The sequence below is a fragment of the Prunus avium genome, chromosome 7, assembly GCF_965620075.1.
Source record: "Prunus avium chromosome 7, drPruAviu1.hap1.1, whole genome shotgun sequence".
Taxonomy (NCBI): domain Eukaryota; kingdom Viridiplantae; phylum Streptophyta; class Magnoliopsida; order Rosales; family Rosaceae; genus Prunus; species Prunus avium.
In genome coordinates, this window is record NC_142290.1 from 37,762,724 (window position 1) to 37,788,060 (window position 25,337).

The following is a 25,337-nucleotide window of genomic DNA, read 5'->3' on the forward strand; positions in this document are numbered from 1 at the left end:
TAAATGAGCCACATGCATGATGAAATCATGAACGGAGGAAAAGATATATATATATATATATATATATATATATATATATATATTTACCATTGAGTTTCTGCAACTTTTCCTTCAATTTTATTGGACACTTTGCACAACAATGGAGATTCATTTTTATAGTACAAATCTGCAGGGAATTGTCCAATAACGGATAACATAAATTTGAAATCATCAGGAATAATATGATAACTAAAATGCAACTCGAGGACAACTTCAAGGACCATTTAAGTCGAAAACCCTAAAGAATAATATATATTTACATATCCACCAAATACAATAGAAATAAAAGAAAAATACATACTGGAACGAATGCATGTTGCTCCATCAGAGTTGCTTTAGATCTTTGTAGAGTAGAATAGAAATAGAAGAAGAGGTATCAGACTAATGGGTTTTGTAGAAATTAAAAATGAATTTTCAAGATGAATATATGTTTTGGATCGGTATAAGAAATATATATAGAGAATGTGAAGGCTTTCTGGGCACTATTAATTACTGCTTTGAGTGATTTGTTTTGGTTTCAAGAGATACTTAAGTGGGAAGAAAGCTCAAAATCCTGAATATTGAATTAATGGTAAGAAAATCTAAAATTGGCATAAATGAAATTGGATTTTGGTTCACTTTCCTTGGTTGCCGTTTATTCTTAAGCATCAAGAAAGGGAAAGGAAAGGAAAGGGTTTAAGATTCCTGGTGAAGCAATGCAAGGCTTTCCTGATGAAGCAATGCAAGGCTTAGAAAATCTAATAACATACCCAAAAATAGGTCAAAAGATTCTGAAAAAAATAATAATAATATTGGCATATATTTTCTGATGTATAAATATCTCACAACAAATCACAATCTTCTCCCAACATTATTTACTTTCTTCAAATTGTTCTACGACTATTGTCGTGACTCGTGTTTCTCATTGTCCCACAAATGATAACAACTATAATTAAAACTTTTTTTTTTTCTGTTGGGCAGGTTTGTTTCCCTTTGAATTTAAAATACAAAGAAGAATAAAATTAAAAAAAATTTAAAAACAAGTCTAGGAATTGTCATTTAAAAGTTATATTTAACATTTTCGACATAGTTAAGATCGACGCCATGAATACCTATGGGTACAAAATTCCGTTGCACAGCTTGCAATTGCTAGATGTCAGGCCATTGCTATAATTCAAAAAGTCCTCCTCTATAAATTGATACACCACACCACATCATTTCCTACACAATCAAGAACATCATGAATAATATTATTGTGAATAATGCGATACTCCTTGTTATAGCAGCGGTAGCAGCATCAGTGATGATGCTGCCTACAGCAGAAGCTGCATTGTATACCGTCGGAGACGACTTGGGTTGGACTATTCCTCCGGGCGGCGCTGCCACTTATGCAGCCTGGGCGGCCAAGCATAGCTTTGTGGTCAAAGATATTCTAGGTCAACCCAAAATTTCAATTTCTTTATTTTCTTTTATTTTCTTCTTGGAATTTCGCTACTTTATTTTATTTGATCGAAAATAGAATGACTTTCATCCAAGACAGAAAGAATGGTTACAAAAACAGGAAATGTTTAAGTTAAAACCTTGCCCTAAAAAAACCCAACGAGTAAAATTCAAAATTACGCTGCTTAATTATTTAGTGATATGTTGTTTGTTTTTACAGTGTTTAACTTTTCTGCCGGAGAAGATGACTTGGCTGTGGTAACCAAGGAAGATTTTGACGCGTGTAACACCACGGACCCCTTATATGAATTTCAAGAACCGGCGACACTTCAATTTCTTGCAAGCGATACATTTTATTTCACGAGCACCTTGGCCGGCCACTGCTCCAAGGGCCAGAAGTTAGCCGTTTACTTCGCTCCCTCTTCAACCGATTCTCCGAGTCCAAGTCCAACGTCCTCCTTCCCCCTCAAATTTGTGTCTCAAAAGATCATGCAGGGCACAAGAACATAATTAATCAATTATGTAACCATCGATCTTGAAGCCCAAATAAAGTTAATTACGTGATTATATAATTCTGTAATTTTCAACAGTTTAATCTTTTACGTACATGCAAGAATTCAAGTTTCCTTCCTTCCTTGTATTAATTTGTGATACATGGAGTTGATAAAACTGCGTATGTATCAACTTTATTTGAAGAGAAAGTTAAAAATAAAATCAATTTCACAGCCATGTCTCTTGATGACTTCCACAAAACACTTCATTATCATAGATCAACATAAAGACAAGACAAGATTATTATCAACTTACAAATTCTATAATAGGGGAACAATAGTCTCGATATGAATAATTCAATGACTAAAGTTTTAAAAAGGACTATTGACACAAACGGGATTGGAGGCAGAAAGGGTAGTCATTCCATTTTTATTGTAGAATTCTGCAAAAAAGATAAAAGAATATATATAATATTGTATAAATTTTAATTGCCTAAAAATGGAATCTGATCATTCTAGCTAAGACATCTTTCTACATGATAATTAAGGCTCATCACTCCTTGTAGCCAGAAAAGTTTACGTACCTAATATGTCCCCAGCATAAAATGTATATTGTTGAGCCCATACGTAATAAAAGTTGAAAGAAAATAAGGATTTTGGAGCTACACCAATTGTTTGCTCCAAAAGACAAGTTTAATTATTATTAAAATTATGTTTGTGGCCAATGATAATTAGCTGATGATATAATAACTAATAATTAAATAAAAAGGCATCATGAATGCTAGGAATCATATACGTTGGCATGATTTAACGCCACAAATTATATATGTGACAATTAAATATTTTTGTCAAGTTTTTTGCCTGTAATGTCGGTAGATTTGGGTGTTCACATGGAGGGAGGATTTGAGAGATTTGAGGAAGGTGGTTGAGGACCGCACTAGGAAGAGGAAAAGAGAAAGGAAAGAAAGAACCGTCGGAGTCAGTGCTGAGGGCGGTGAGTTGGCTTGGAGTTTTCGGGTGGTTGTGGTGGGTTTAACAAAGCTCTCTGTATAGATAAGATAAAGATAGTGTGAGGGGGAAGGATTTGTTTATTTTGGCATAATTAGAATAGAGACCTGTTTATTTTTGATACATTTAGAAACACTTGATTATTATGAATCAACAAAAACACTCCATTATTATTACGAGGTAGAAGAACATATATATGCTCTCAAATAAACTCTTCCGGTGGATGCTTCCACTTACAAACTTCATTCAGGGAATTCGCGTTGTAAAAACTAACTTAAATGAAAATTCGAGAAGGCTTAAGACACAAATGGCCATTTTCTGCCCTATTTTACAGTGCTCGATGATACACACTAGGAAAATAATACATGCCAAGCCGCTTGAATTGGACACCTCATACTGCGCACAAGAATTTTGTACTTTTAAAAGCATGATTCATTGTACTGGAGAAAGGTGATGCAGTACATGTATATATGGTTACAATTAGTTTTGAAATCAATTTAAGATTAATTAAAGCTGATGCAAACTTCTATCTATGGCCCAAAACAAGAAAACAAAAATGAACAAAACAGTCGATAAGGAAGTTAAAACCTTTTATTTATTAAATAATAAATAATAAAAAAATCCAGCGGCATCAAATTGAATATATTATATAGTGTATACAAGGTAGTATATACTATATATCATATGGAATGGATGGATGCATATTTAATTTATTCTTGAGCGCGTGAAGCCGCCTTGTTGGAAGACTTTGGCAAATCAATTAATAAATTAAAGGGGTCAGATTAGGAAGGTTCGGATCGAGGAAGTAGAAGAAATTTGAGGCCTTGCTCACGAAATACATGACAATGAAGACCTAGCAAACGATGAAAGATTCAAATATTGAAGATTATTGTCACGTTTAGTGGGTCTTTTAAAAGTTACAAAACTTCTATTTCCCTCCTCTACAGGACGCCTTCTCCATATCTTTTCAACAACCATTTCATCTTCATGCAGCATATGGCCACACGTGCTTCACATCACTCAATATATATTGTCCACGTATTAGGCTCGGATGTCAATAGGCGTTGTCGGCAACTCTCGACGTTTGTCTTGAAATTTAATTTAATTAAGCTTTTTTTTATATAGAAAAAAGGACTGACTGAGGAGAGGCTTGACTGAGGGAAATTATACATGATCAATGAGGATGTGTTTAATGCTTCTTCTATTCAATTTCTAGAAGCGTCTTTGTGAAAGACAAATTCATAAGGCATATCCTCTCCTCTGCCCAAGGTTGATTTGGGGAGTTGATGATCTGGAGTCCAGATGTGATGTTGTATATGAATTTTCTTAAGCTGACTTAGTATTGCAATTTGCAATCACAATCCATATTTAGTTGAATAATAATTGCTTAACAATATTGAAAGACAATGCTTCTTCTATTCTATGTTTCTTGACTCTCTTACATTTATAATCTTTTTAAATCCTTTTGCTATTATTTTAAAAATTACCAACCCACACTTGCGTATTTTTATCTTCTATAAATGTAAAAAACAAGCATTAAACTTTGAACTTCTTCTTATTTATTGGTGAGAACTATTATTCAAAAGAGAGCATCAGTGTTTTTCTTCCCCTGATTTATATAACAGAAACAGAGGACCCTTCTTCACCTACTGAACATTTGATCATCTGAAATGTAAAATAAACTACCTCTTCCACTGGTTATGCCTTAGCTATAGCAGAGGAACCAACCAAATTCATGAGCAAGGGTGTCTCTGTTTCTGTAAATATATTATTATATGTCTTATAGACTAATAATTCTGGCCTGGCCAGTCAACATGAAGTGGAGAGATTATGCAGTAATATAAGACTAATAATTCTTCATTATGGAAGGATTAAAGTGAACCGGTCATGTTAATTAAATAAAATAAAAGGTATAATAGCTGTATGAAACTTCTGTTATCATTAGAAGTCAGAGAAAGAAGGCTTAGAGGATCTCCAATGCCTTGGCAAAAGTCATGTTATTATTGGTAGGCATTACAAACTCAATGACATATGCCATTCTGCCGAAACTTATGGATGCAGCCTGCAGTAATGTGAGAGAAGAAAAAAGATTTGGTGTCTTAGAATAGAGTAGAGCAATCCCCAAGCAATAGATTAAAAAGTTTAGAAATTTTGACTATTTGATTGTAGATAGGTTCTAAAACTATATGAATATGCAGGGCAAATCAAAGGTTATTCGTCTTTTAGAAGTTACAGATGGTCGAAAACGCGTTACGCTGAAAATGCTGGATCATTTCAAGCTCACTCTAGAGGCTGCATAATAAAATTAAGATGATATTGCAGACTAGGCTTATGAAATAAGACTTCATTTACAAACAAATGTTAGTGTTTTATCCAACTATCCCACTGTATTTTATTTCTACAAAATTAACAAATACCAATGGAAGGTGTATACGATTTGAGATTTTTTTTATTTTTTTCTTTCTTTCAAGACAAGTAGCAAATAAAGTTCACTAACAGACCTAACCAAAGCAGGGCTTTCTGTCCTGAGATTGCCTCTTCCATGCAAGTCTTCATTTGATTAAATCAACTGGGTCCACTTCAATTGTAGATTGGTCATAGGTTTCTAGACCTCCTTGAATGAAATGTGATCGAGTATAAAATTGGGAAACGTTTGCTGACATTAATTTGTTAATGTCATTATCACCAAAGCTTCCCTATAATTTCTTCCTGCTAACACCTCTATAAAATAGACCGCAACCGAAATCTCATTCTTCACAGAAACAGACGCGTTAACATACAAACAAGAGAGAGCTAGACAAGAAAAGAAGCACTTACAAGTTACGAAAAGACAAACATGGGCAGACAACTCACAATAGCCATTCTAGCCATAACAGTGGTTGCTCTGCTCCACTCCACAGCAGCACAGGAAACCCATTTGGTTGGAGATAAATTTGGATGGCTGGTCCCTCCCGGAGGTGCCTACGCTTATGAAGCCTGGGCTGAAACGCAAACATTCGCCGTCGGTGACATTCTTGGTACGTACAAAATACAAATATAAGCCAACAGTAGTTGTTTTAGCAATATTAATGTAAGGCAGATTGCCCATAAGCCTTATATACGTGCCGTACTGATTATGTGTTTGATCAATTTTCAGTGTTCAACTTCACAAACGGTGACCAAGATGTAGCCAGGGTCACAAAGGAAGCTTTCACGACGTGCAATTCGACAAACCCCATCACACTTAAAACAACTAGTCCGGCCAATTTCACTTTGGATACCATTGGAGAGTACTATTTCATTGGCACCAAGGACAAGCACTGCGGGTTGGGACAAAAGCTAGCCATCAACGTGACTGCAGAACATGGATCCCCTACTCCAAGCCCTGCACCTAAACCCAGCCCTGCACCCAGAGGCCCCGTGACTTACGTCGTTGGTGATGATTTCGGATGGATTGTCCCGCCAGGCGGTGAAATTGCTTATGCTACATGGGCTTATGGCAAGACTTTCTATGTGGGAGACACTCTAGGTAAATAATTAATTAATTAGTTTAAGACCGAATTAAGTAACGAAGTATATTTTAATTGGGTTATGTTCAATTCATTGATGTTTGATGAGATCTGTTTGCTCAACTTTAGAGTTCAACTTCACAACCGGAGAACAAGATGTAGCCAGGGTGACCAAGGAGGCTTTTGAATCCTGCAATATTTCAAACACCAATGCCACAGTTGAGACAACTGGCCCGGCCTATTTCAAGTTGGAGACTGTTGGACAGTACTATTTCATTGGCACCAAGGACAAGCGCTGTGAATTGGGACAAAAGCTAGCCATCAACGTGACTGCTAATCCTGGACCAAACCCTAGCCCTTCAGTCCCAGCTCCTGCCCCAACCCCCAGAGGACCAGTCACTTACACCGTTGGTGATAAGTTGGGTTGGATTGTCCCAGGCAGCGGATATGCTTATGCCACTTGGGCTTATGGAAAAACTTTCATCGTGGGAGACACTCTAGGTAAAAACACACTAAACTCTGCCACATATGAAATATTAATTACTTTTTCTGTTAATTAAAATTTAAACCTGTGACTTTAAGAACTTTTTAATTGATAATCCAATTAATGTTTCAATTTCTTGCTTTTGCAGTTTTCAACTTTGTGAATGACACACAAGATGTAGCTGTGGTGACCAAGTCAGCTTATGAAAACTGCACAACCAACAATACGATTGCTGTTTATACAAAGAGCCCAGTAAGCATCCTTCTCAACACCAGTGGTGAGCATTTCTTCACCTCCACCTACTATCGCCACTGCGTCTTGGGACAAAAACTAGCCATTAACGTGACAGCCAGGAGCACAGCCACCTCCCCCTCTGGTTCCGTAGCACCTTCCTCACCTACTACCTCTACCGGTGGCCCGGGATCTGCTCCTGCTCCATTCAGCTCTGCCCCTTCCAAGATTGGCAGCGGACACTTCACCTTAGTGCTCATTTCCATGGCAGCTTTCTTCTTCTATTGATTATTAGTAGCTAGCTGTAGCTAGTTCATGTGTTTTTGTTGTTCCTTTGTATTAAGTCCTCCTACCTTAGTTCTTTATATTTGCAGTACATATATACCCTGAGGCTGCATTGGTTTGATTTGATTTATATAAACATTCAGTTTTTGTACATGGATTTCAGACAAAGCTATTTGCTTGCCTTGTCCTCCATTGATCTTTGACCCTTGTAATAATCATGGCTGCTCCTTTCGTTTACATTGGTGGTTATATATATGAATAATTGCAGTCAGTTATACTCTTCAACTTCGTTTCCTTCTTCTCTTTATGTTTACTTCAAATTCAGACATGTACTTAGCAAAGTTGGCTAGAGCAGATGTGTGCTCTCCACTCTGCACCCAAGTTCAAATCCCCCCGTCATAGTCTAGATTAAATTAAAATAAAATATCGCTTGTATAAAAAATTTATATATAAAAATAAATTTTAAAAAAAAAAAAAAAAAAAAAAGCATACTCCAAATTCTTTGATGCTAATATAAAATGGAACCATATAATAATGCTATATATCATAAAGTCAAAATTGGATTGCAGAAAATTGTTCCAGGCATATATAGTGGGTCAATTTGGAAAGTTCCTCGAAAGCGCTCATAAGTCTAGGCTATATATGAAAATAGCAGATTATGTGTCAAAAAGTCATGGAGTTAGGTGTTTAAGAAAAAAAAAAAAAAAAAACCAAACGATTGGACTTTGGGCCGGTTGGAGCAAGGTCTCCTTCGCTTAAACTAATGAATGAGAAAGAAATATATTTCGATATATCGTCAGGGCCAGAAGTTGAAACTGTAAAACTCTAAAATTTTACAATCCACTGCTTCCTGATGAATAATAAGAAAGAACCAACTTGCTGACAATTGTTTGAAAATTTTGAGTAGATGACAGATGGAATTTTTTTTAGGTAATTGAATAGCAACATAGTCTTCAAGATGAACAAAATATCAGTAACATATGAACAAACACAAGCAACCAGAAACTCGATTATTAAGGATTTCTTGTTAAATATCATTGACACTTGTATTCATCTTTTTTACAACAGTTGATTACTTTGTTTAAGTCATTAGCAAACAATTTTGATGCAAGTAGATTTTCTTTTACTTGTGGTGCAACCAACCATCTAACAGACGATCTAGCAGAGTAATAACATGCCTCTAAAAGGATGCAAAACATTGCAATAATATAAGTGCCCAGAACTATGATCAAGAAGTATGTTAGGAAAGTCTTATGACATTTGGATACTTGATGTAAATTGTAGGAATAACAAGAAGAAGGCAGTTTTGATTGTAAGTATTTAAGCCATTGTGGTTAGTTCAAGTGACGAGAGTGAGTGGCGAAATGTGTTAGAATTAAGTTAGGTTAAGAGTTCGATTCCATTTGATATATATTATTGTTTTAGAATTATACATGTACATATCAAATGACCTTTTTTTTTTTTTTTTGGGTATACAGAGAAAAGAAAAGGTGCTTCCATTGTCAATTGACGCAATTCTTTCATGTATGTGAATCTAAACGCAGAAAGAGTCGCACAAATTCACCTGGAGATGGAGGGTTTAACGAATCCACGTTTGGCCTACTGTCTAAGTTTGACAAATTCTACGTTCCACATTGTAATGAAACCCTTTTTTATCATTTTGTTTGGCAATTTCCTTGGTAAAAAGTTATACTACTAGATGGTCAATGTGGTCGTTCCTTTACTTTTTCTCACTCGTTTCGATTACGAACTCTAATTTCCAGACTTGGTAATTTAATTCATATAAAGCAATGACTAGTCAACGCCTAAAGGTGTGGTCCCACTTTTGTTTGGTGAGAGCTCTCAGCCTCTCACGCGGAAATCTGAATGTCCACACTACAAGTCCCATATCTCGGCAGAGTTGGACCAGTTGAGCCTACCCCATCAGCACATCTGAAGCGTCGATCATGCTGACCGAAGAACAAACGTGGCATCCATCCGACGGCTCCAAACTACCAGAACTTGTGATCATCGCAAGGCCTTCCTCTATATAAAGGATGACGAAGACAATCTCTCCTACTCCGTTCTTGCCATAACAACCAAAACTTTTAGTAAGGTTGAAGAACAGAGGACAGAAAAACAGAGCAAGAGAAAACAGGGGCGACCTGACCTTCACAAACACAAAAGCGATGGCAAGGAACTCAAACGTGGCGTTTTTTGTAGCCATGGCCGCTCTGGCTTTGGTTATGAACTCGGTGGGGGCAGCAAATACTTATGAAGTGGGTGATGCGTTGGGTTGGATCGTCCCTCCCCCTGGAACTTACGCTACCTGGGCTTCAAACAAGACCTTCACTGTTGGCGACGTTCTTGGTAATTAACAATAAGCTTAATTAACTCAGCTAATTACTCATTGTTTAATTTATGTGATTATCTAATCTCATTTATATATTTATGTACATACACAGTGTTCAAATTTAGCAGCGGAAATCATGACGTAGCTGAAGTGACAAAGGCAGCTTATGATTCTTGCAATGCCACGAGCCCCAATTCAATGGAGACTAACGGCCCTGCAAATCTCACACTGAGCACTTCAGGGGAGCATTATTACATTTGTACCTTTCCTGGCCATTGTACTGGTGGTCAAAAGTTGAGCATCAATGTCACCGGAACTTCATCTCCAGCTCCAGCTCCCGCACCAAGTACTAGCTCTCCTCCTCCTTCACCTTCACCTTCACCACCGGCCGCTGTTCCGGCACCCGCTCCCAGTACTAGTTCTCCTCCACCACCGGCCTCTGTTCCGGCACCCGCTCCCAGTACTAGTTCTCCTCCTCCACCGGCCGATGTTCCGACATCGCCTCCGAGTACTAGCACTACCCCTCCTCCATCTGGCAACCCTCCACCACCACCGCCAAGTGCAGCAACATCTCTTAGGGTTGCTGGCCTATCTGCAACCTTCCTTTCCATTGCTTTGGCTTTGTTGTTTTAGATGGATGCGTGTCGGTATATAGGTAATTTGCGTGATGTGATTCATTTTAATTAATTATTAGACAGCGCAGCGCTATATGGGATGGCGTACGTGATTGTTGTTTTTATACACAATATATTATTGATCACTTTTTTTTTGCATAATAATAATAAAGCTGATTTAGAGTTTTGGACATTTCAGCTATGGAGGTTTTCGTCCGTTCATTTGTTTTTCATTAATGAATATTAATATTGTGGACAAAAAGAAAATTCAAATTAGATGGTTTGGTTTCAAACTTTTAATTCAATTTTCTACCAACTCTTCCAACCAATTCATTTGTCTGGTTTACCATAAGAAAATTCAAAGTTGCAACATTTCGGGTTTGACATGGTGCCAGACTGAGCCTTATCTTCTACTTCTAATGTTGTAGATAGATATTCTTTTTTTTTCTTTTCTTCTTGGTGCATTATCATCTAGATTTTAGAAAAGGCATCTTTGGTTCCACGCCAGCAGCAGCAGCTGTTCTACTTGCTACGTGCATGTACAGCGATAGCCTGGTGGACCATGGATGGACCATTTCCTTCCGAGCCTGTTGTTGATATGGGAAAATATCAGCTTCGTCTCGTCACACATGAGGACATGATAAATTCATTAAATTACAATATGTCAAAAGTGATTATATGCCAATCGCTTCAGCTGTCAAGCAGAGAACAAATCCGCTTAAACCACACATTAGATGACTATTTTCCAGTCTTTGGATTGGACGACAAAAAGACAGATTATTTAATTAAGACAGAGACGTAAAACTACTATGACAAAGGCTGCATTTTTGCTCACCACTTTAACCATAGGTGTACCCTCACCACCATCCTCAATGCTTGACACGTGTCCATAGACATAACCATAGTTAACTTTTGCTTTGTATTTATGGAATCATGATTGTACTTATGGACACGTGTCAAACATTGAGGATGGTGGTGAGGATACACCTATGATTAAAGTGGTGAGCAAAAATGCTCCCTATGACAAATGCCAAAATCCAGAGGGAGCCACTTGGTTTTCATATTATAGGCCTAGAGAGACTAGAGACCTACAAAAATATGGGTCTTCATCTCGTATTTTCAAAATCGAAAATGACCATAGCTAATAGCTTTTCATGCCAGCACCTCAGTCAACTTGTGTTTAAAGCCTCTGCTTTATTTTGGGCGTATTAAACTGTTCATGTTTTAAATAAGGACTGACGACCCAACTCTTATGTGAATAAAGGTTCGCCTAATCTTCTAGGGCAGTTGATTTTTTTTTGTAATGGTTACTTCCTTGCATCATTCAGTAAAATTTGATCGCCTTTAACTTTAAAAATCATCTTAACATACATAGGTTTAGTCAAGTTGGCTAAAGTGAACGTGCTTCCCACTCTACACCTGAGTTGGAATTTCTCTTCTCGTAATTTATATTAGATTAAAGTAGAATATCGATTTTTACAAAATTTTCAAAAATACACACAAAATTCAGGTATTATACACATAATTCTCAAATATTATATAGTTGCCGAACTTTGAAGTTGTAATTGGCCAAAAATTTGCCAAATAAAACACGTACGTATTTTATTCGTATAGCCGCGCGGCTATACCAAATTAATATCTATAAAGTATAAACTAATGCAACTAGGAGGGTCGGCTATACTCGATTTTTTCTTATTTTTTTAAAGCGAAATAGTGTTTTTTTCCTAATTTTTTTTAAAAAGAAATAGTATAGCCGCTCGGCTATACCCAGGTTTTTTCCCAATTTCGTTTATCGATAAGAGTAGTTTAAAACATTATACATTACTATTAGGCCTGAGTCTCTATTGTCTCCTTTTGATTTTTCACTTTTCCAGAATTATTACCCTTTTAAAGAATTTAGTACTTTCACATTTACTACAATATTATACTATTTTAAAAGAAATAGTATAGCAGCTTGGCTATACTTGGTTTTTTCCCCAATTTCATTTATCAATAAAAGGTGTTTAGAGTGTTACTTGTATATCATGTCAGGTTTTCTAAAGCGACACTCTAGCTAGCTCCTCCTATAGCCTGCTTTCTCTAGTTTGGCCTGGTTACCATTTAGTCATGACGACCATACCTTTCCGTCTGGCATGGTTACCATTTAGTCACTTCGCATATATACCTTTCACATTGTTGTAAAGTGGATATACCAGAAACAGAGTTTACTATATCCTAAATTGGGAAAAATAAGGCAAAGAGAGACAAAGACGTAGTTGCTTTGGTTTGAATTAAATGTACCAAAAACCACAACAACAACAAAAAAGGGGTTGAATTTTGAGTTCCAAATCCCGATCACACGACGGCTTTCTGCCATCACGACTTGAGTCAGCTTCATTTAATCATAGATTACAATTATACAATACCGTATGTTTTGGTCTTTGCTTCCAGAACGAGAATAACGCGTTAATCATTTTGAAATGAAAAGAATATGTTGATTTTTATAAAATGGTCAAACTTCTAGATGATGATGAGTTAACGTTGGCATCGACCAGTCGCCAATGTTGAAAGCAAGGAACTCGCTTGGTTGATACAGTTCCGAATCAACAAAAAAGAGAAAAAGGAATTCTAATAAAGCAATCCCAGCAATCTTATAAGTAGTCGACATTACATGATTCATACACCAAAACATTTCCAAAAAGAGAAGAAAAGTAGAGAGCCAGGGACGACCTAAAGCAGAACACAGCAGCACAGAGATGGCTAATCAGATGGGCTTACATGTTGGTTGCTTGCTTCTTGTTGTTGCGGTGACCCTGTTGAAGGGTGCCGCAGCTGAAAATTACACTGTTGGAGACGATTTAGGCTGGAACATTCCTCCATTGGGCTCTATAGCCTATAAAACCTGGGCTAACAAAAAGAGCTTTCAGATTGGTGATACAATAGGTAATTATTATTTACTTCAAAAACCCAACTATGCGGAGGGGATTCATGGTGAAGCGGGAGGCTCATTGCCGTAGTCAACTGACCTAACCCAGATTTGCCTTGCCTTGTTTATATCTTCAATATTATCAAGTTGTTTTGGTTAATCAACTAATAACTGTCTTCGGTGAAATTTGAACTCTAAACTTTTTGTTTGATGTTTTTGCAGTATTTAACTGGACTGGGTCACACACAGTAGCTGAAGTATCAGAGGCTAATTACGGGAACTGCACAAAGTCGAATCCTTTGGCTTTGTATGATTCAAGCCCTGTACCAATTACACTGACGTCCAACTTGACCCGATACTTCATATGCACGGTAGACGATCACTGCAAAGGTTTGGGACAGAAGGTGACTATCAAAATTGGAGGAGATGATGATTGGGGGAACAGCGCTTATTCTCCCACCCTTAATATTGCTGCCTTGTTGTTCTGCAGTGCCATAGCAGCTTTCTTCTTGAGCTTCTAATTAAATCAAATGTACCATGTACTGCCTCATATATGTTCTTGTAATTGGCAGAATTTGTTGTGTTCATCCTTTTTGTTTTTGTTTTTGTTTTTTGGTCGAAAGTGTTCATCCTTTTTGTTAATTTTCATTCATTTTCTATTATGAAATAAAATATTCATCCCCCAATTATATATAGAAGATTCAATGCAGGGACAGTTGGAAGTTTTTTTCCTTCTTTTTTGGGGAATTTTTTTGGATGTTGAGTGCACAGATCAGATTAATGGGTGTACTTATGAATTGGGCCCAGGCCTGTCAGTTGAGCTGGGCCTGGTGATGCTCAGTTTAAACTTTACACAAACCGGCCCTAAACCCAAACCCAGTCAATCAATTCGAAGTTTGTCAATAAATATAGGGTGGTAATTTTCCCACTCCCTTTTGTTTTTTAATAGTTTTTATTATAACAAAAAAAGGAGTATAAGTGGACAAAAGAGGAGTGGGAACATACAATTTCTAACAAAATGAGTGTAAGTGGATAAAAAATGAGTGGGAAAATTCCCTAAATATAAGGCTTATTTGTTGCAGTGCCCCCGAAATTATGGTCAAATCTCGTTTTACTTTTTGGAAAGTCCAAGTAACCCATTTTGCCCAAGGTTTGTTGTTTCACATATCATTAACTCCATCCAAAAGTCTGTTAAAATTGTTGCTGTGGCAAGGGCTATTTAGTAAAATTTGTATCAAATATCTTTGCTAAATTATTTACCTTAAAAATTTTTAAAAACTACCAATGGGGTCTAGCCCAATGGAAAAGGGCATTGACTTGCAAACTATATGTCTCAAGTTCGAATCCCCATGACATCATAGTTGTGTGTGTGTATGATAAATCCCCCTCCCATATAATTTAGACTATCACTTATACCAAAAAAAAAAATATTAATTACACAACATAATAAAATAACATAAAATTAGAAAAACTAAAAACTAAAAAACCCTACCCAGGCCCCACTCTTCCCCATCAACCTATTCCCTCATGTCATTTCGATTAGGGTAAACTGCCGAATACCCCCCCTAGACTATTTCAACTATCGAAATGTCTACCATGAATTATTTTTTCAGCTAATTTAGCCTTTATATTAAATTTATTCGTCAATTTCACCCTTGCCGTTAGTTTTTCTACAATTTCATTCAAATGCCGGTCAAAAACACCACGTAAATGGCACGTGAGCCATCTGTTAAGGGTAATCCGTCCTTTTCACAGCTTCACTGTTTGTCTTCCTAAATCACACGAAGATCAAAAAGAACTGCTGTAAATCCCCCGAATTTTGGTTTATTGAATTAATTATATTGAAAAGACAATGCAGACACCAAGCTATCACCCACCTTGCACAAATCTGAAAGTCTGGTGTAGTTTCAGATCCCAGAAACACCCAAAACCCAAACCATGAAAACTCGATAACAAACCAATTGCCTTGCCTCATTTTCCATTTCCAAATCCATGGAGAAAAGCCTAAATCCTACAAGCGAATTGAGCTTCGACAATTTGACTTGGGTGTTTTGAATAGTTCCCGGTAATCTTTCCTTCTACTTTTGGGATAGGCTGGGTAGGATATAGCCTGTTCCGCCATAGCACATTCAATTTCCATGGCTCACAGATTTGAAGGGAACTTTAATATTTCCATATGAAAGAGCTATAATTATTCTTCATCTGAACGGCTACGATTATAAATATAATATTTTTTTTATTTATGGAAAAGGCACTTCCTTCAGCCACCAGATTCCAAGAGCTCACCAAAGTTGTCTCTGCGAACAAGCTCTCAGGCAGGCCCAGATGCACCAAGCAAGTCTCGCAAGTCCCAATTGCGCCCCCACAAGCACCGAAATCGAAGAGCTTTCGGGTCGACCCGAAGCGAATTAAGCTGAAGATGGAGAGCTCCAAAGGCCAAAGCCGAGTTCCGCTGGCCCGGGTGGTCTCAGACTGTGCGAAATGGTGGTTCCAGGACACGCTCAAGGAGGCCAAGGCGGGTGGGTCAGATGTATTACAGCGGCTATGGCGTTTCTAGAGACGCCAAAAAGGTTTGAATTTTATTTTTGGGTTTCTTTGATTCTGCTTTGTTTTTGCTTTCAAATTGTTATATTTGTTTTGTTTGCATTTTTGGATTGGAGGTGGGCTTTAAGTTTAAGTGCTCTGTTTTGGTGGAGGAGATGAAGCTGGGGATACCAATTCAGTCAAAAGAAGGGTTTGTGAGTGCAGAGGAAGTGGAGAAGAAGGTGTCGCTGTTGATGGATGGGAAAAGTCTGAGATTACCCTCAACAGAAGCAGCCCGTGCCATTCACGTGGTGTTTTTGACAAACATTGGATGGAATTGTGAAAAAGCTAACGGTAGGGGCGAAATTGGCGAATAAATTTAATACGATGGCTAAATTGGCTGAAAAAATAATTCAGGTTGGACATTTCGACAATCGAAATAGTCCAAGGGGGTATTCGGTAGTTTACCCTTTCGATTATGATGGTAGTGGGCTACAATGTGCCACATCACCTATATTGGTGAGTAAATAACCCACATGTACATATTTACTAAAAGGGTAGGTGGTATACAAAATGTGGTCTCTCTAGTATTTTCTTTGCTGAAATACCCATGTCACATCAACAATTTTAATAGCCTTTTGGATGGAGTTAACGGTAAGGGTAATGTGAAACAACAAACCTTGGTCAAGAGGAAAAGTGGGTCACTTAAACTTCGCAGGCAAAATGAGACTTAACCATAATGTTGGGAGGGGTTGTAGTAAATAAGCCTAAATATAAACAATACATTATATAATAAGAAAAACCTATATACATACAAGATGCCCGAATTTTGTATCGATATTCTCGATCCGAATTTTGTATCGATATTCTCAATAACATGTTGGTACATTTTGTTATTATCATATTATCAACAATAATAATACACATCGATCAATGTCATATTAGGAGAATCTGTCTTTGATGGACATCAAGAGAGGCGTAACAATGGCAAAAATAAAATAAAATGAAGAAAACATGTATGTTATGTTATACATTTGGGCACAATAATGACTTAGATGTAAATCAAGAGAGGCGTATATATATATATATAACAACGGTGGAAACAAAACAATTGTAGTATATATGGTGCAAAAAAGTATTTAGGTTCGGAAGTCGTAAGATTTATAATATCGCCGGAGCTGGTTGTTAATAACTTGGCATATATTTACTATCTATAAATAAATCTTTCAAGGTTTGTTTAATTTTTGGTTTTTTCCTTTTAAGGCAGATAATTGTGAGTTTTGTACAAGGTAAACAAATTTCGACAGCCAATAGGTAATATATTCTCATTTAAAAATGAAAAAGGAGAAAAAGAAGAGAAGACGATGTCTAAAATTGAATTGAATTCAAGTGCATCACGCAATTGACCCGTACGTCTCTTGACTCTGAGAGAAATGGTAAAACTTGGCTTCCTTTTGATCTTTCATCTTGTGATGGATTGAAGGGTTCAAAGATTTTTTAAGGGTTTCGCGGCACAGAAGATGCTTTATTTTATTGGAATGAATTATTCATGAATTAATGCACATGCATGCTCCCCTTTGAAGATTTCTAAAGATATATATATATATATATATATTTAAGTTTCATTGTCGTGTACGTATTCATTACATGAGTATCGACCCGAGCCTATAAATATCCAACACCAACTAATTAATTACTACCAACAACAACACACACTTGTCATATCTAATTCACATTGCAATTTGCAAACACACTTGTACTCCAGCATAGTTAAGAAGCCGCAGCAGGGGGATGATGAACAAGATGAATATGGTGATGGCTTGCTTCATGGTTATGGCGGTGGCTTTTCCTTCATTATTGAATTTGAAAGGTGCAACTGCAGAAGATTATGTTGTTGGTGGCAGCTTGGGCTGGGCTGTTCCCCCGAACACCTCTTTCTATTCCGAATGGGCTGCGTCAAAGACGTTTCAGATAGGAGATAGACTTGGTAAGTAAGCGCTCGTTTGGGAGTGCTTCTTTCTGAAGCGTTTATGCCAGTAGCGCTTATGCTAGTAGCGCTTATGACATAAGCGCTTCTACAAAAAAGCAGTTTGTCGTTTGGATGTCACATTTAAAAACGTTTTTACACTACATAAAAACGCTTCTGATATTTTGTTGAGTGTTTGGTTGACACAGTAAAAGCGCTTTTAAAAATACTTTAAAAAAATTTAAAGAATCCCAAAATATTATAATAAACATAGGAAATAAAAACCAGATATCTCTATATGGTAGTGTCTACAGTATTGTTCCTAAGATCCAACACTAGGGGTGTATGGTTGATCTCCTAGGTCGAGCCGGACACTTAGACCAGGCAGTGAGGATTATTGAAAGCATGCCTATCAAACCAGATATCTCTATATGGAGTTCCTTGTTGAGAGAATGTGGAAGCCATCAGAATCTAGAATCACTACAAAACAGAACCCCTTTAGCGAGGGCTTTTTTTTTTGTCGAAAAAAGCCTTTTGCCGTCGGAAATACCCTTTTACGACGGCAAAAGTCCGTCGGAAGTCGTCGGTAAAACGCTGGTTGGAAATACTTCTTTTTCGACCATTCCGTCGGAAATAATGTATTTCCGACGCTCATGTTTCGTAGTTGCTGCTTAAATTTCCATCGGAAATGAATTTTTAAAACGACCATGCATATTTATTTCCGACCCGTACATGTGGTCGCAATTACTTAAAAGATTGTCGGAAACAATTTTTTTTTATCAAGATTTCACGAATTGATATTTTCGACCAATGAGTGTTGTCGAAAATACATTTTCCAACAATAATATATTATTTGCAAGGGCTAAATTTCGTCTCAATTATCATTACTGACCAAAAGAGTTTGTGGAAAATATATAATATCTCATCGGAAATATATATTTTCAACCACATTTAGTCATCGCAAAGTTTGTCACAAATTAATTAATCTTGTCGACAAATATTTTCGACGAACAAGCAGTCGAAAACATTATATTCAACCAACAAATTTATTTCTAACAATGTCAATTCATTGTAAAAAAATCCTGTTAAATGGTATATAAAAGCAAAACAATTGAAAACACTAAATATCATCATAAATAAATAAAAATTCATTGTGCAATACATAGCCGTGATAAAACAAGGCTCCCTAAATATAGTAGCGTCTCATTTATTCTCATATAACAATAATGTACATGCTTTATGGCAAACTAACACAACTAATCTTGTCGTTCAGTCATCTTCAACTAATAATGTACAAACTTTATGCCCTTTGTAACCATATTATAGGCCTCCTATCAGAAACGCTGACGGAGTGCCTTTAAGAGAATGACATGTGTCAATCCATTCTATTTCATATTATTTCTTTTAGATTTAACTTCTATAATTCATAATAAATTAATTAAAAATCAGAAAAATACACCGAAAATTCCTAGGAACTCCTTGTGACATTCTCTTCACCTTAAAGCTCAAAAAATCTAATTTTGAATTATAAAATACAAAGTAATAATAAAAACTCAATTTTGTTCATAGACAAATCCGATGGAAATGAGAAGCCCCTCAAAAATAGTCAAACAATTCCGACGGAATGAGAAGCTCCTCAGAAATAATCAAACAATTCCGAGGGAAAGAGAAGCTCCTCGGAAATAATCAAACAATTTCGACGGAATGAGTAGCCCCTTGGAAATAATCATCTTATTTCCGACTAAAATGTTTTTTGTTGATAATAAAGTTGGCGCAAAGTTTTCCCGCCAAATAAATTACATTTTCGACGACCTTAGAGACTTTTTCCGAGGGTAGTTCCTTTGTCGGAAATAAATTTCATCCCCGTGACGTATTTCCAACGGACAACATTTTTTGGTTGGAAATTCCACTTTTACCGAGGAAATTTCGAGGTCCTCGGAAAAAGTTCGTCGGTAATGACCCTTTTTTTTTGTAGTGAATTAGCAGAAAAAGTATTTCAACAGCTCATAAAGATAGACCCTCTAAATGATGCTGCTTATGCTCTTATTTCAAATATATATGCAAAAGTGGGTAGGTGGGATGATGTGAGCTGGGCAAGAAATAAGTTGCATGAACTAGGAGTGAGGAAGCAACCAGGATGTAGTATAATAGAATAAAATGGAGCTGTGCATGAATTTACAGCTTGGAATTTCTCAAACCCTCAATCTGCTGAAATTTATGCTATGTTGGATGAGATAAAGGGTAGATTGCAAAAACAGGACCTAGTAGAAACATCATCTCATCATAGTGAAAGATTGGCTGTCGCTTTTGGTCTTTTAAACAACCCCCCAAGAACTCCTATCCGTGTAGTTAATAATCTGCAGATTTGTAGAGATTGTCATTCAGCCATGAAACTAATATCTCAGGCCTACAACAGAGAAATTGTTATCAGGGATAATTACAAATTTCATCGGTTTGTAGATGGAAATTGCTATTGTAAAGATTATTGGTGAATTCAGATCATAATTTGCAACCTATGCTCAATAGTTTTTCATCTTCATCCAAACTCTAAAAATTTACAAAATCAATCAAAATGTTAAAGATGAAGGAAAAGACAAGAAGTTGTATATGTAATAGTACGTTATATTCAGTCAAAAACTGATTCCAGATTGCACAGAAACTCTGGTCACAACAGAGACTTGAAGTAGGGAGCCAAACGAGTGAATTTACAAAACGATCATCCATGGCTGCCAAGCGATGCACATAAACAGCTCTTTGTAAAAAAAAAAGAAAAAAAAGAAAGGGTATTTGGGCATTTAAAAAAATTAAATATGGGTATTTTTGGCATTTTAAAAGTTTCATTAAAAGGAGCCAAGTGCTTCCCGTGTTTTTGTCCTGCAGCGCTTTTAAGAAGAAGCACCTCTCAAGTGCTTCTTCCAAAACCACTCCAAGTGCTTTTGGATCTCACCCAAAGCGCTTTTGCAATTTTTGCCAAACGTCATTTTTAAAAGACAGAAGCGCTTTCACCCATTTAGAAGCGCTTTTTGTTGCTCCAAAAGCACTCCCAAACGAGCCCTAAGCATGCTATGTTTTTGACTGTTTGAGAGTGCTTCTTAAATAGCTAGAAACGCTATTTTCATGAAGCCCTTGAAAATGTTTTTTAAAATTTCAACATTCTTCAAATAAAAGCGCTTATGAACATAAATGGGTCCCAAACGTGCTTAATCTCAAAAATTAATCAATACCTAACTGGAATATCTTTATTTTGTTCTTATTAATTTTGTCATCATTACTGGTTAATGTTAATGTTTATCTTAATGTTGCAGTATTCAATTGGACTGGAGACCACTACGTGGGCCCAGCATCAAAAGAAGAATACGATAACTGCACTGACCCAGGCATCGTGTTCGGCCCAGGAGTGATGATCAAAATCATTTCTACTGATACACTTTACTACATCTGCACTGTGGGTGATCACTGCGAGCGAGGCCAAAAGGTCACCATCACCGTTGGATCAGCAGCCAACAACTCTCCTCCTCCACCACCACCCTCCTATGCTTCATCTCTCACTCCAACTACTCTCGGCTCTTTCTTTGGCCTCATCATCTCCACACTAGTTGCCAATTCTTTCCTTAATCATTCTTAATAAATTCCTTGTCCTATATTTAATGTTCCTTTTATTTAGTATGGTTTGATCTTATTCATATCTATCATTACAATAACATGATGTTATACATCAACGCAGTACTGTATTGTACATTTATTTTGAATAAAAGTGGTACGTGATGCATGCTTGCTTGGCAATGGTTTCAACTTTGAAGTTTGAACATGGCGTTTTTCTTTTCTTGGCATAATTCCGATCCTTGGTTTGAACTTTGAACTGGGTTACTTGCTCAAATGAGTTGAAGGTTTTCGCGGGCAAACGACCTGCTTTAATTTGTTGCAAGTATTCTCATTTCTGTCCTCACCTTCATTCTCATTTAAATTTCTAGTTTGATGATCATATATACATCAATCAATGCTCTACCTTTTTTTTAACTTCTTTTTTTCTTCAACAAATCACAATAAATTGTTGCTTCATCAGTACTGTGCCCTGATGAAATTACACTTTTACCCTTCCATGCGACGAGATGTATCATTTCTCTCAATTAACTAGACAAAGAAAGTAATTTTGGACCAAATGCAAATGTTACTAAACTATTGGGGAATGATTGTTTCAGTTTAAACTACAGAGATCGAAAATGTCTTCTGCCCTCAACAAGTCTCAAGTAATGCAATGTTGATCAATCTCAATAGTTTCTGTCAGATATGCAGGAAATTTGATGTTTCAACTCAGGTCTCTCATTTACAATTCATTGATGTCTTTCCACAAATGCAACTAGCCAGTAACAACAACTTTTGAAAATTCTCATATAAGAGGATTCAACATTGTGTCAAAAGGAAACCCCTACACCCCTCACAAAAGGATTTTCTCTACAAACCTTCAAAAAAGTGATAATGATCTTCAAAAGCTCTCAACCCAGGTCTCAATATCAGATATTGATCAGACAAAGCTATACCCCCTCAGACACCAAGCAAAACAGCAAAGGTTTTCCCTTGGAACATATAACACACTGGATCTGAATAGTGCCCATTCCCAAAATTAGAAGCACTCATCATCTAAAAGCTTATAGGAACGGTTAACCTAATATCTGAATCAAACAATGAACAACTATTTCCCTACAACTTTCAATATTAATTTTCTACGTTCTGGGGTAAACAAATTCTTGGAAAGAAGCCATCCACTCGGAGCCCCCAGAGGGGTATGCCAAATTTTCAAAGAGGACTCTAATTCACTGTAGTGAAGTCCTAAAATTTGAAGTTTCTATTTGCTTTGCTTCCATCTTTGCACAGTACCACAAAGCTCTCATGTCTTCTACCTACAACACTTAATTCTCTCATTTTCACTCAACTCAATAAGTCTAACTAATGTAAAGTTGACTGATCTCACTAGTTTCTGTCACATGAGCAGGAAATTTGATGTTACCAGGACATTGATCATATAATATAAATCCAACTCGGGTTTCATTTACAGCTCACATCTTTCCACGAATGCAACTAGCAAGTAACATCGACTTGTGAAATTTCACAACCAGAGCTACATAAGAAGAGAGTTCTCTCGAAAGAGGATTCAATAATATATTGGGATCTTGGATTTTTAAGCATATATACTACACAAGGAAAAGAGTGTCTACAAACCAGGCCCTGTAGTTCGATCAGTCAATCTGTTGGCCAGGACATCTGATTGCCCGCAAAATTTCCCATCCTCTTCATTGCTACAAAAAGGTGCCTTGCGCTTCCGTACAGTTGCCTCCGAACTCCGACCTTCACCCTCCGAATTCCACATACTCGAAGTGGACTCAAAGCGATCATAAGCAGTCTTTGTGGGAAAGAAACAGATTTCCTTACTTATCGATGGTGACAAATCATTTAATTTTCCCCCATCTTGAGAACTGCTTGAACCAATATCTTCCGTTTCGCTGGCCAAACTTCTTTGAATACATGGGTGCAAGACAGGACCCAACCTCAATGATAAATCACATTCCGTTTCTCTTGGCTTCTCATGGCCTTCTACTTGTGTGATTCTGTGTGACACATTTTCAGCAGTTTGGGAGGAGAAAAGGTTGTGCTTAGTAGGCTCCGCAATCGAGGTAACAATTGGTTTGCCAACATATATAGTCCTAGAATGTGTGTTTTCTGGGACCTGAGGACCTGCCTGGCACTCTTCGGATTGATAGTGAGCTCCATAATATAATGGATATACTGAACCCAAGTCCAAGGAGTTGTTGGTTGACATTGTTGTTAACTGGTTATGGCCAGCAGGAAGATTCTCGAGTGAAAAGGGGTAATTCCGACGGCTATTGAGGTTAGTATTTTGGTTGATGCGGCTGTAAGATTCTGGGACCGAATGTGCAGAATTCCCAGTTGAGGCTTTTGCAAAGTTCAATTGATTGCCAGAGTGGTGTGGAGAAAACTGAGGGCGTCTTTCATCAGCAGTTCTATCCAAAATCCTAGTGGGAGCAGAAGGGGGTTCTTGTGCTCTTGGAGTGAGGTAAATCCTTGGATTACTGTGGCGTTGGCTTCTTGAAGCTCTTACTGGAATGCAACCCAGATTAAGGGCAGCTGAACAACATAAAGAGGAAGAACCAAAACACACATACAAAATCACACCTCTAGTGTATTCATTTTGCACAATTTCTGCTTGCAAACTAAACTAAGCTTGAACTAATATACATTGAAAATAAGAACAACCCAGTAGCTTAATTTCAGAGTTCAATCCAACAAAATGCAAAGAAATCAAGTCAACGGTACCTTCAACACAAGGCGGCAAAAGCTCTCCGGTTTCAGTGCCCTCATCTCGCCGGATAATTGTGTTAACTGCGTCATTTACTCTGTCCCATAGCGTTTCAAGATTCATGTACTCAGCCTTCAATAGAAGTAAGCAAAATGAGCACAGGCACAACCAACAGTGAATGCGAATAAACTCTAACCCTGAAATGGAAAAAGAAAAACCTCTGAATTGGCTTTGGAATACATAATTTCCTCTGCTTTAAAAACCACCATAGGTAGCTTTTCTTGCCATTCCTTGTTCTTCTTAGTTACGGAGCCATGAACCTCACTGACGACCCTAATCAAACAGGTGATGGGTAATCAGCAAAATGTGAAAAGCAGAAACCTTTACCAAGATACCCGTTGAAACAAAGAGGACCCAATACCTGAAAATCTGCTGAATGATAGAACCTCTCATGGGTTGGTGTCTATCGCTGTGCCAAGCTCGCCTCACACACTCATAAGGTCTTGGCCCTGGCCTTGGCATCTTGAACTTGAAGAGCAGCAGCTTATGAAGCCTGGGCACAAATATGTCAAAGAGGAAGAGAAATACGTTGGCCGTGGTTTTGCTGGAAGGACAAATTAGTGCTAGGACTCTTCTACATGGAGTGATGGGTTTTCATTTTTCAGTTGTGCTTTTGCACTGTTTCTGTTTCCCCACCTTCATTCTCTAAGTTTGTGCAATGGGACAGTTATTGCTGGGCAGTAGTACATGGGGAGAGAGGAAGGGTAGCTTTCCCATGCTTTTGTCTTCCCCCAATAATTTAGAAAAGCTTACCATAGTTTGATGTTCAATTTTTCTTTTCTTTGTGTGTTGGGGGTCACCCTCTTTGGGAAAAAGAGGGCTTATTGTGGTTTGTGGGGTGGGTATCAAATTGTGCCTGCAAATTTGTCCCTGCCCATACCATTCAGCAATTGGCCCATTAGTATGGGCAGACAGAAACATAAGGGAAAATTGACACCCTATCTTACTAATACTAGGAGAGTACACATCATGACATGTTACAAGATTTGTCATATAACATGGCATTTCCCCTTCTTAATGTGGATGTGCAATGTAGGTGCATTTTGTGTCCCTCCTTGTAGATAATTGAATCAATCATCATCGTGCAATCAATATGATTAACGATCTACTGTGATTTATGACATTTGACAACTAAATAATCCCTGATCAAATAAAATATAGTAATAATCTTTTTGGCAC

The 25,337-nt window shown here is 37.2% G+C and overlaps 5 protein-coding genes across 6 annotated transcripts; 4 read left to right on the forward strand and 1 right to left on the reverse strand.

Annotated features, from left to right (window-relative positions):
* The first annotated feature begins 1,258 nt into the window (after positions 1–1,258).
* LOC148293418 (mavicyanin-like) lies at positions 1,259–2,166 on the forward strand. Its single transcript, XM_088255816.1, has 2 exons — positions 1,259–1,454; positions 1,679–2,166. The coding sequence occupies exons 1-2, from the start codon at positions 1,259–1,261 to the stop codon at positions 1,966–1,968; spliced, it is 486 nt and encodes a 161-aa protein (XP_088111942.1). The 3' UTR covers positions 1,969–2,166.
* A 3,556-nt stretch (positions 2,167–5,722) lies between these two features.
* On the forward strand, positions 5,723–10,584 carry LOC110752592 (uncharacterized). The gene is made up of 6 exons (XM_021953277.2): positions 5,723–5,974; positions 6,094–6,465; positions 6,575–6,946; positions 7,078–7,445; positions 9,521–9,794; positions 9,890–10,584. Exons 1-6 carry the CDS (start codon positions 5,794–5,796, stop codon positions 10,408–10,410), a joined length of 2,088 nt encoding a protein of 695 aa, XP_021808969.2. The 5' UTR covers positions 5,723–5,793; the 3' UTR covers positions 10,411–10,584.
* A 2,444-nt stretch (positions 10,585–13,028) lies between these two features.
* LOC110752569 (stellacyanin-like) lies at positions 13,029–14,022 on the forward strand. Its single transcript, XM_021953249.2, has 2 exons — positions 13,029–13,313; positions 13,519–14,022. The coding sequence occupies exons 1-2, from the start codon at positions 13,127–13,129 to the stop codon at positions 13,815–13,817; spliced, it is 486 nt and encodes a 161-aa protein (XP_021808941.1). The 5' UTR covers positions 13,029–13,126; the 3' UTR covers positions 13,818–14,022.
* Positions 14,023–17,610: 3,588 nt separating this feature from the next.
* Positions 17,611–21,571, forward strand: LOC110752674 (umecyanin-like). The gene is made up of 2 exons (XM_021953387.2): positions 17,611–17,806; positions 21,091–21,571. The coding sequence occupies exons 1-2, from the start codon at positions 17,611–17,613 to the stop codon at positions 21,408–21,410; spliced, it is 516 nt and encodes a 171-aa protein (XP_021809079.2). The 3' UTR covers positions 21,411–21,571.
* A 1,208-nt stretch (positions 21,572–22,779) lies between these two features.
* LOC110752683 (uncharacterized) lies at positions 22,780–24,946 on the reverse strand. 2 transcript variants are annotated; one of them, XM_021953397.2, is made up of 4 exons: positions 24,520–24,946; positions 24,317–24,431; positions 24,116–24,230; positions 22,780–23,899 (listed from the first exon to the last, which is right to left on the reverse strand). In XM_021953397.2, the coding sequence occupies exons 1-4, from the start codon at positions 24,618–24,620 to the stop codon at positions 22,995–22,997; spliced, it is 1,236 nt and encodes a 411-aa protein (XP_021809089.1). In that variant the 5' UTR covers positions 24,621–24,946; the 3' UTR covers positions 22,780–22,994. The 2 variants fall into 2 exon arrangements, with proteins under 2 accessions (XP_021809089.1, XP_021809088.1); XM_021953396.2 differs by having other exon boundaries at positions 22,863–23,926; positions 24,520–24,941.
* Between the last annotated feature and the right edge of the window lie 391 nt (positions 24,947–25,337).

Bases quoted from the DNA above. Each gene is read 5' to 3' on its own strand.
- LOC148293418 (XM_088255816.1), top strand. From the start codon at position 1,259: ATGAATAATATTATTGTGAATAATGCGATACTCCTTGTTATAGCAGCG. The intron at 1,455-1,678 runs GTCAACCCAAAA...TTGTTTTTACAG, and splicing joins TGTGGTCAAAGATATTCTAG to TGTTTAACTTTTCTGCCGGA.
- LOC110752592 (XM_021953277.2), top strand. From the start codon at position 5,794: ATGGGCAGACAACTCACAATAGCCATTCTAGCCATAACAGTGGTTGCT. The intron at 6,466-6,574 runs GTAAATAATTAA...GCTCAACTTTAG, and splicing joins CTATGTGGGAGACACTCTAG to AGTTCAACTTCACAACCGGA. The intron at 7,446-9,520 runs TGATTATTAGTA...TTCTTGCCATAA, and splicing joins TGGCAGCTTTCTTCTTCTAT to CAACCAAAACTTTTAGTAAG.
- LOC110752569 (XM_021953249.2), top strand. From the start codon at position 13,127: ATGGCTAATCAGATGGGCTTACATGTTGGTTGCTTGCTTCTTGTTGTT. The intron at 13,314-13,518 runs GTAATTATTATT...ATGTTTTTGCAG, and splicing joins TCAGATTGGTGATACAATAG to TATTTAACTGGACTGGGTCA.
- LOC110752674 (XM_021953387.2), top strand. From the start codon at position 17,611: ATGATGAACAAGATGAATATGGTGATGGCTTGCTTCATGGTTATGGCG. The intron at 17,807-21,090 runs GTAAGTAAGCGC...TTAATGTTGCAG, and splicing joins TCAGATAGGAGATAGACTTG to TATTCAATTGGACTGGAGAC.
- LOC110752683 (XM_021953396.2), bottom strand. From the start codon at position 24,620: ATGCCAAGGCCAGGGCCAAGACCTTATGAGTGTGTGAGGCGAGCTTGG. The intron at 24,231-24,316 runs GTTTTTCTTTTT...CTTCTATTGAAG, and splicing joins ATTCCAAAGCCAATTCAGAG to GCTGAGTACATGAATCTTGA. The intron at 23,927-24,115 runs GTACCGTTGACT...TATGTTGTTCAG, and splicing joins TTTGCCGCCTTGTGTTGAAG to CTGCCCTTAATCTGGGTTGC.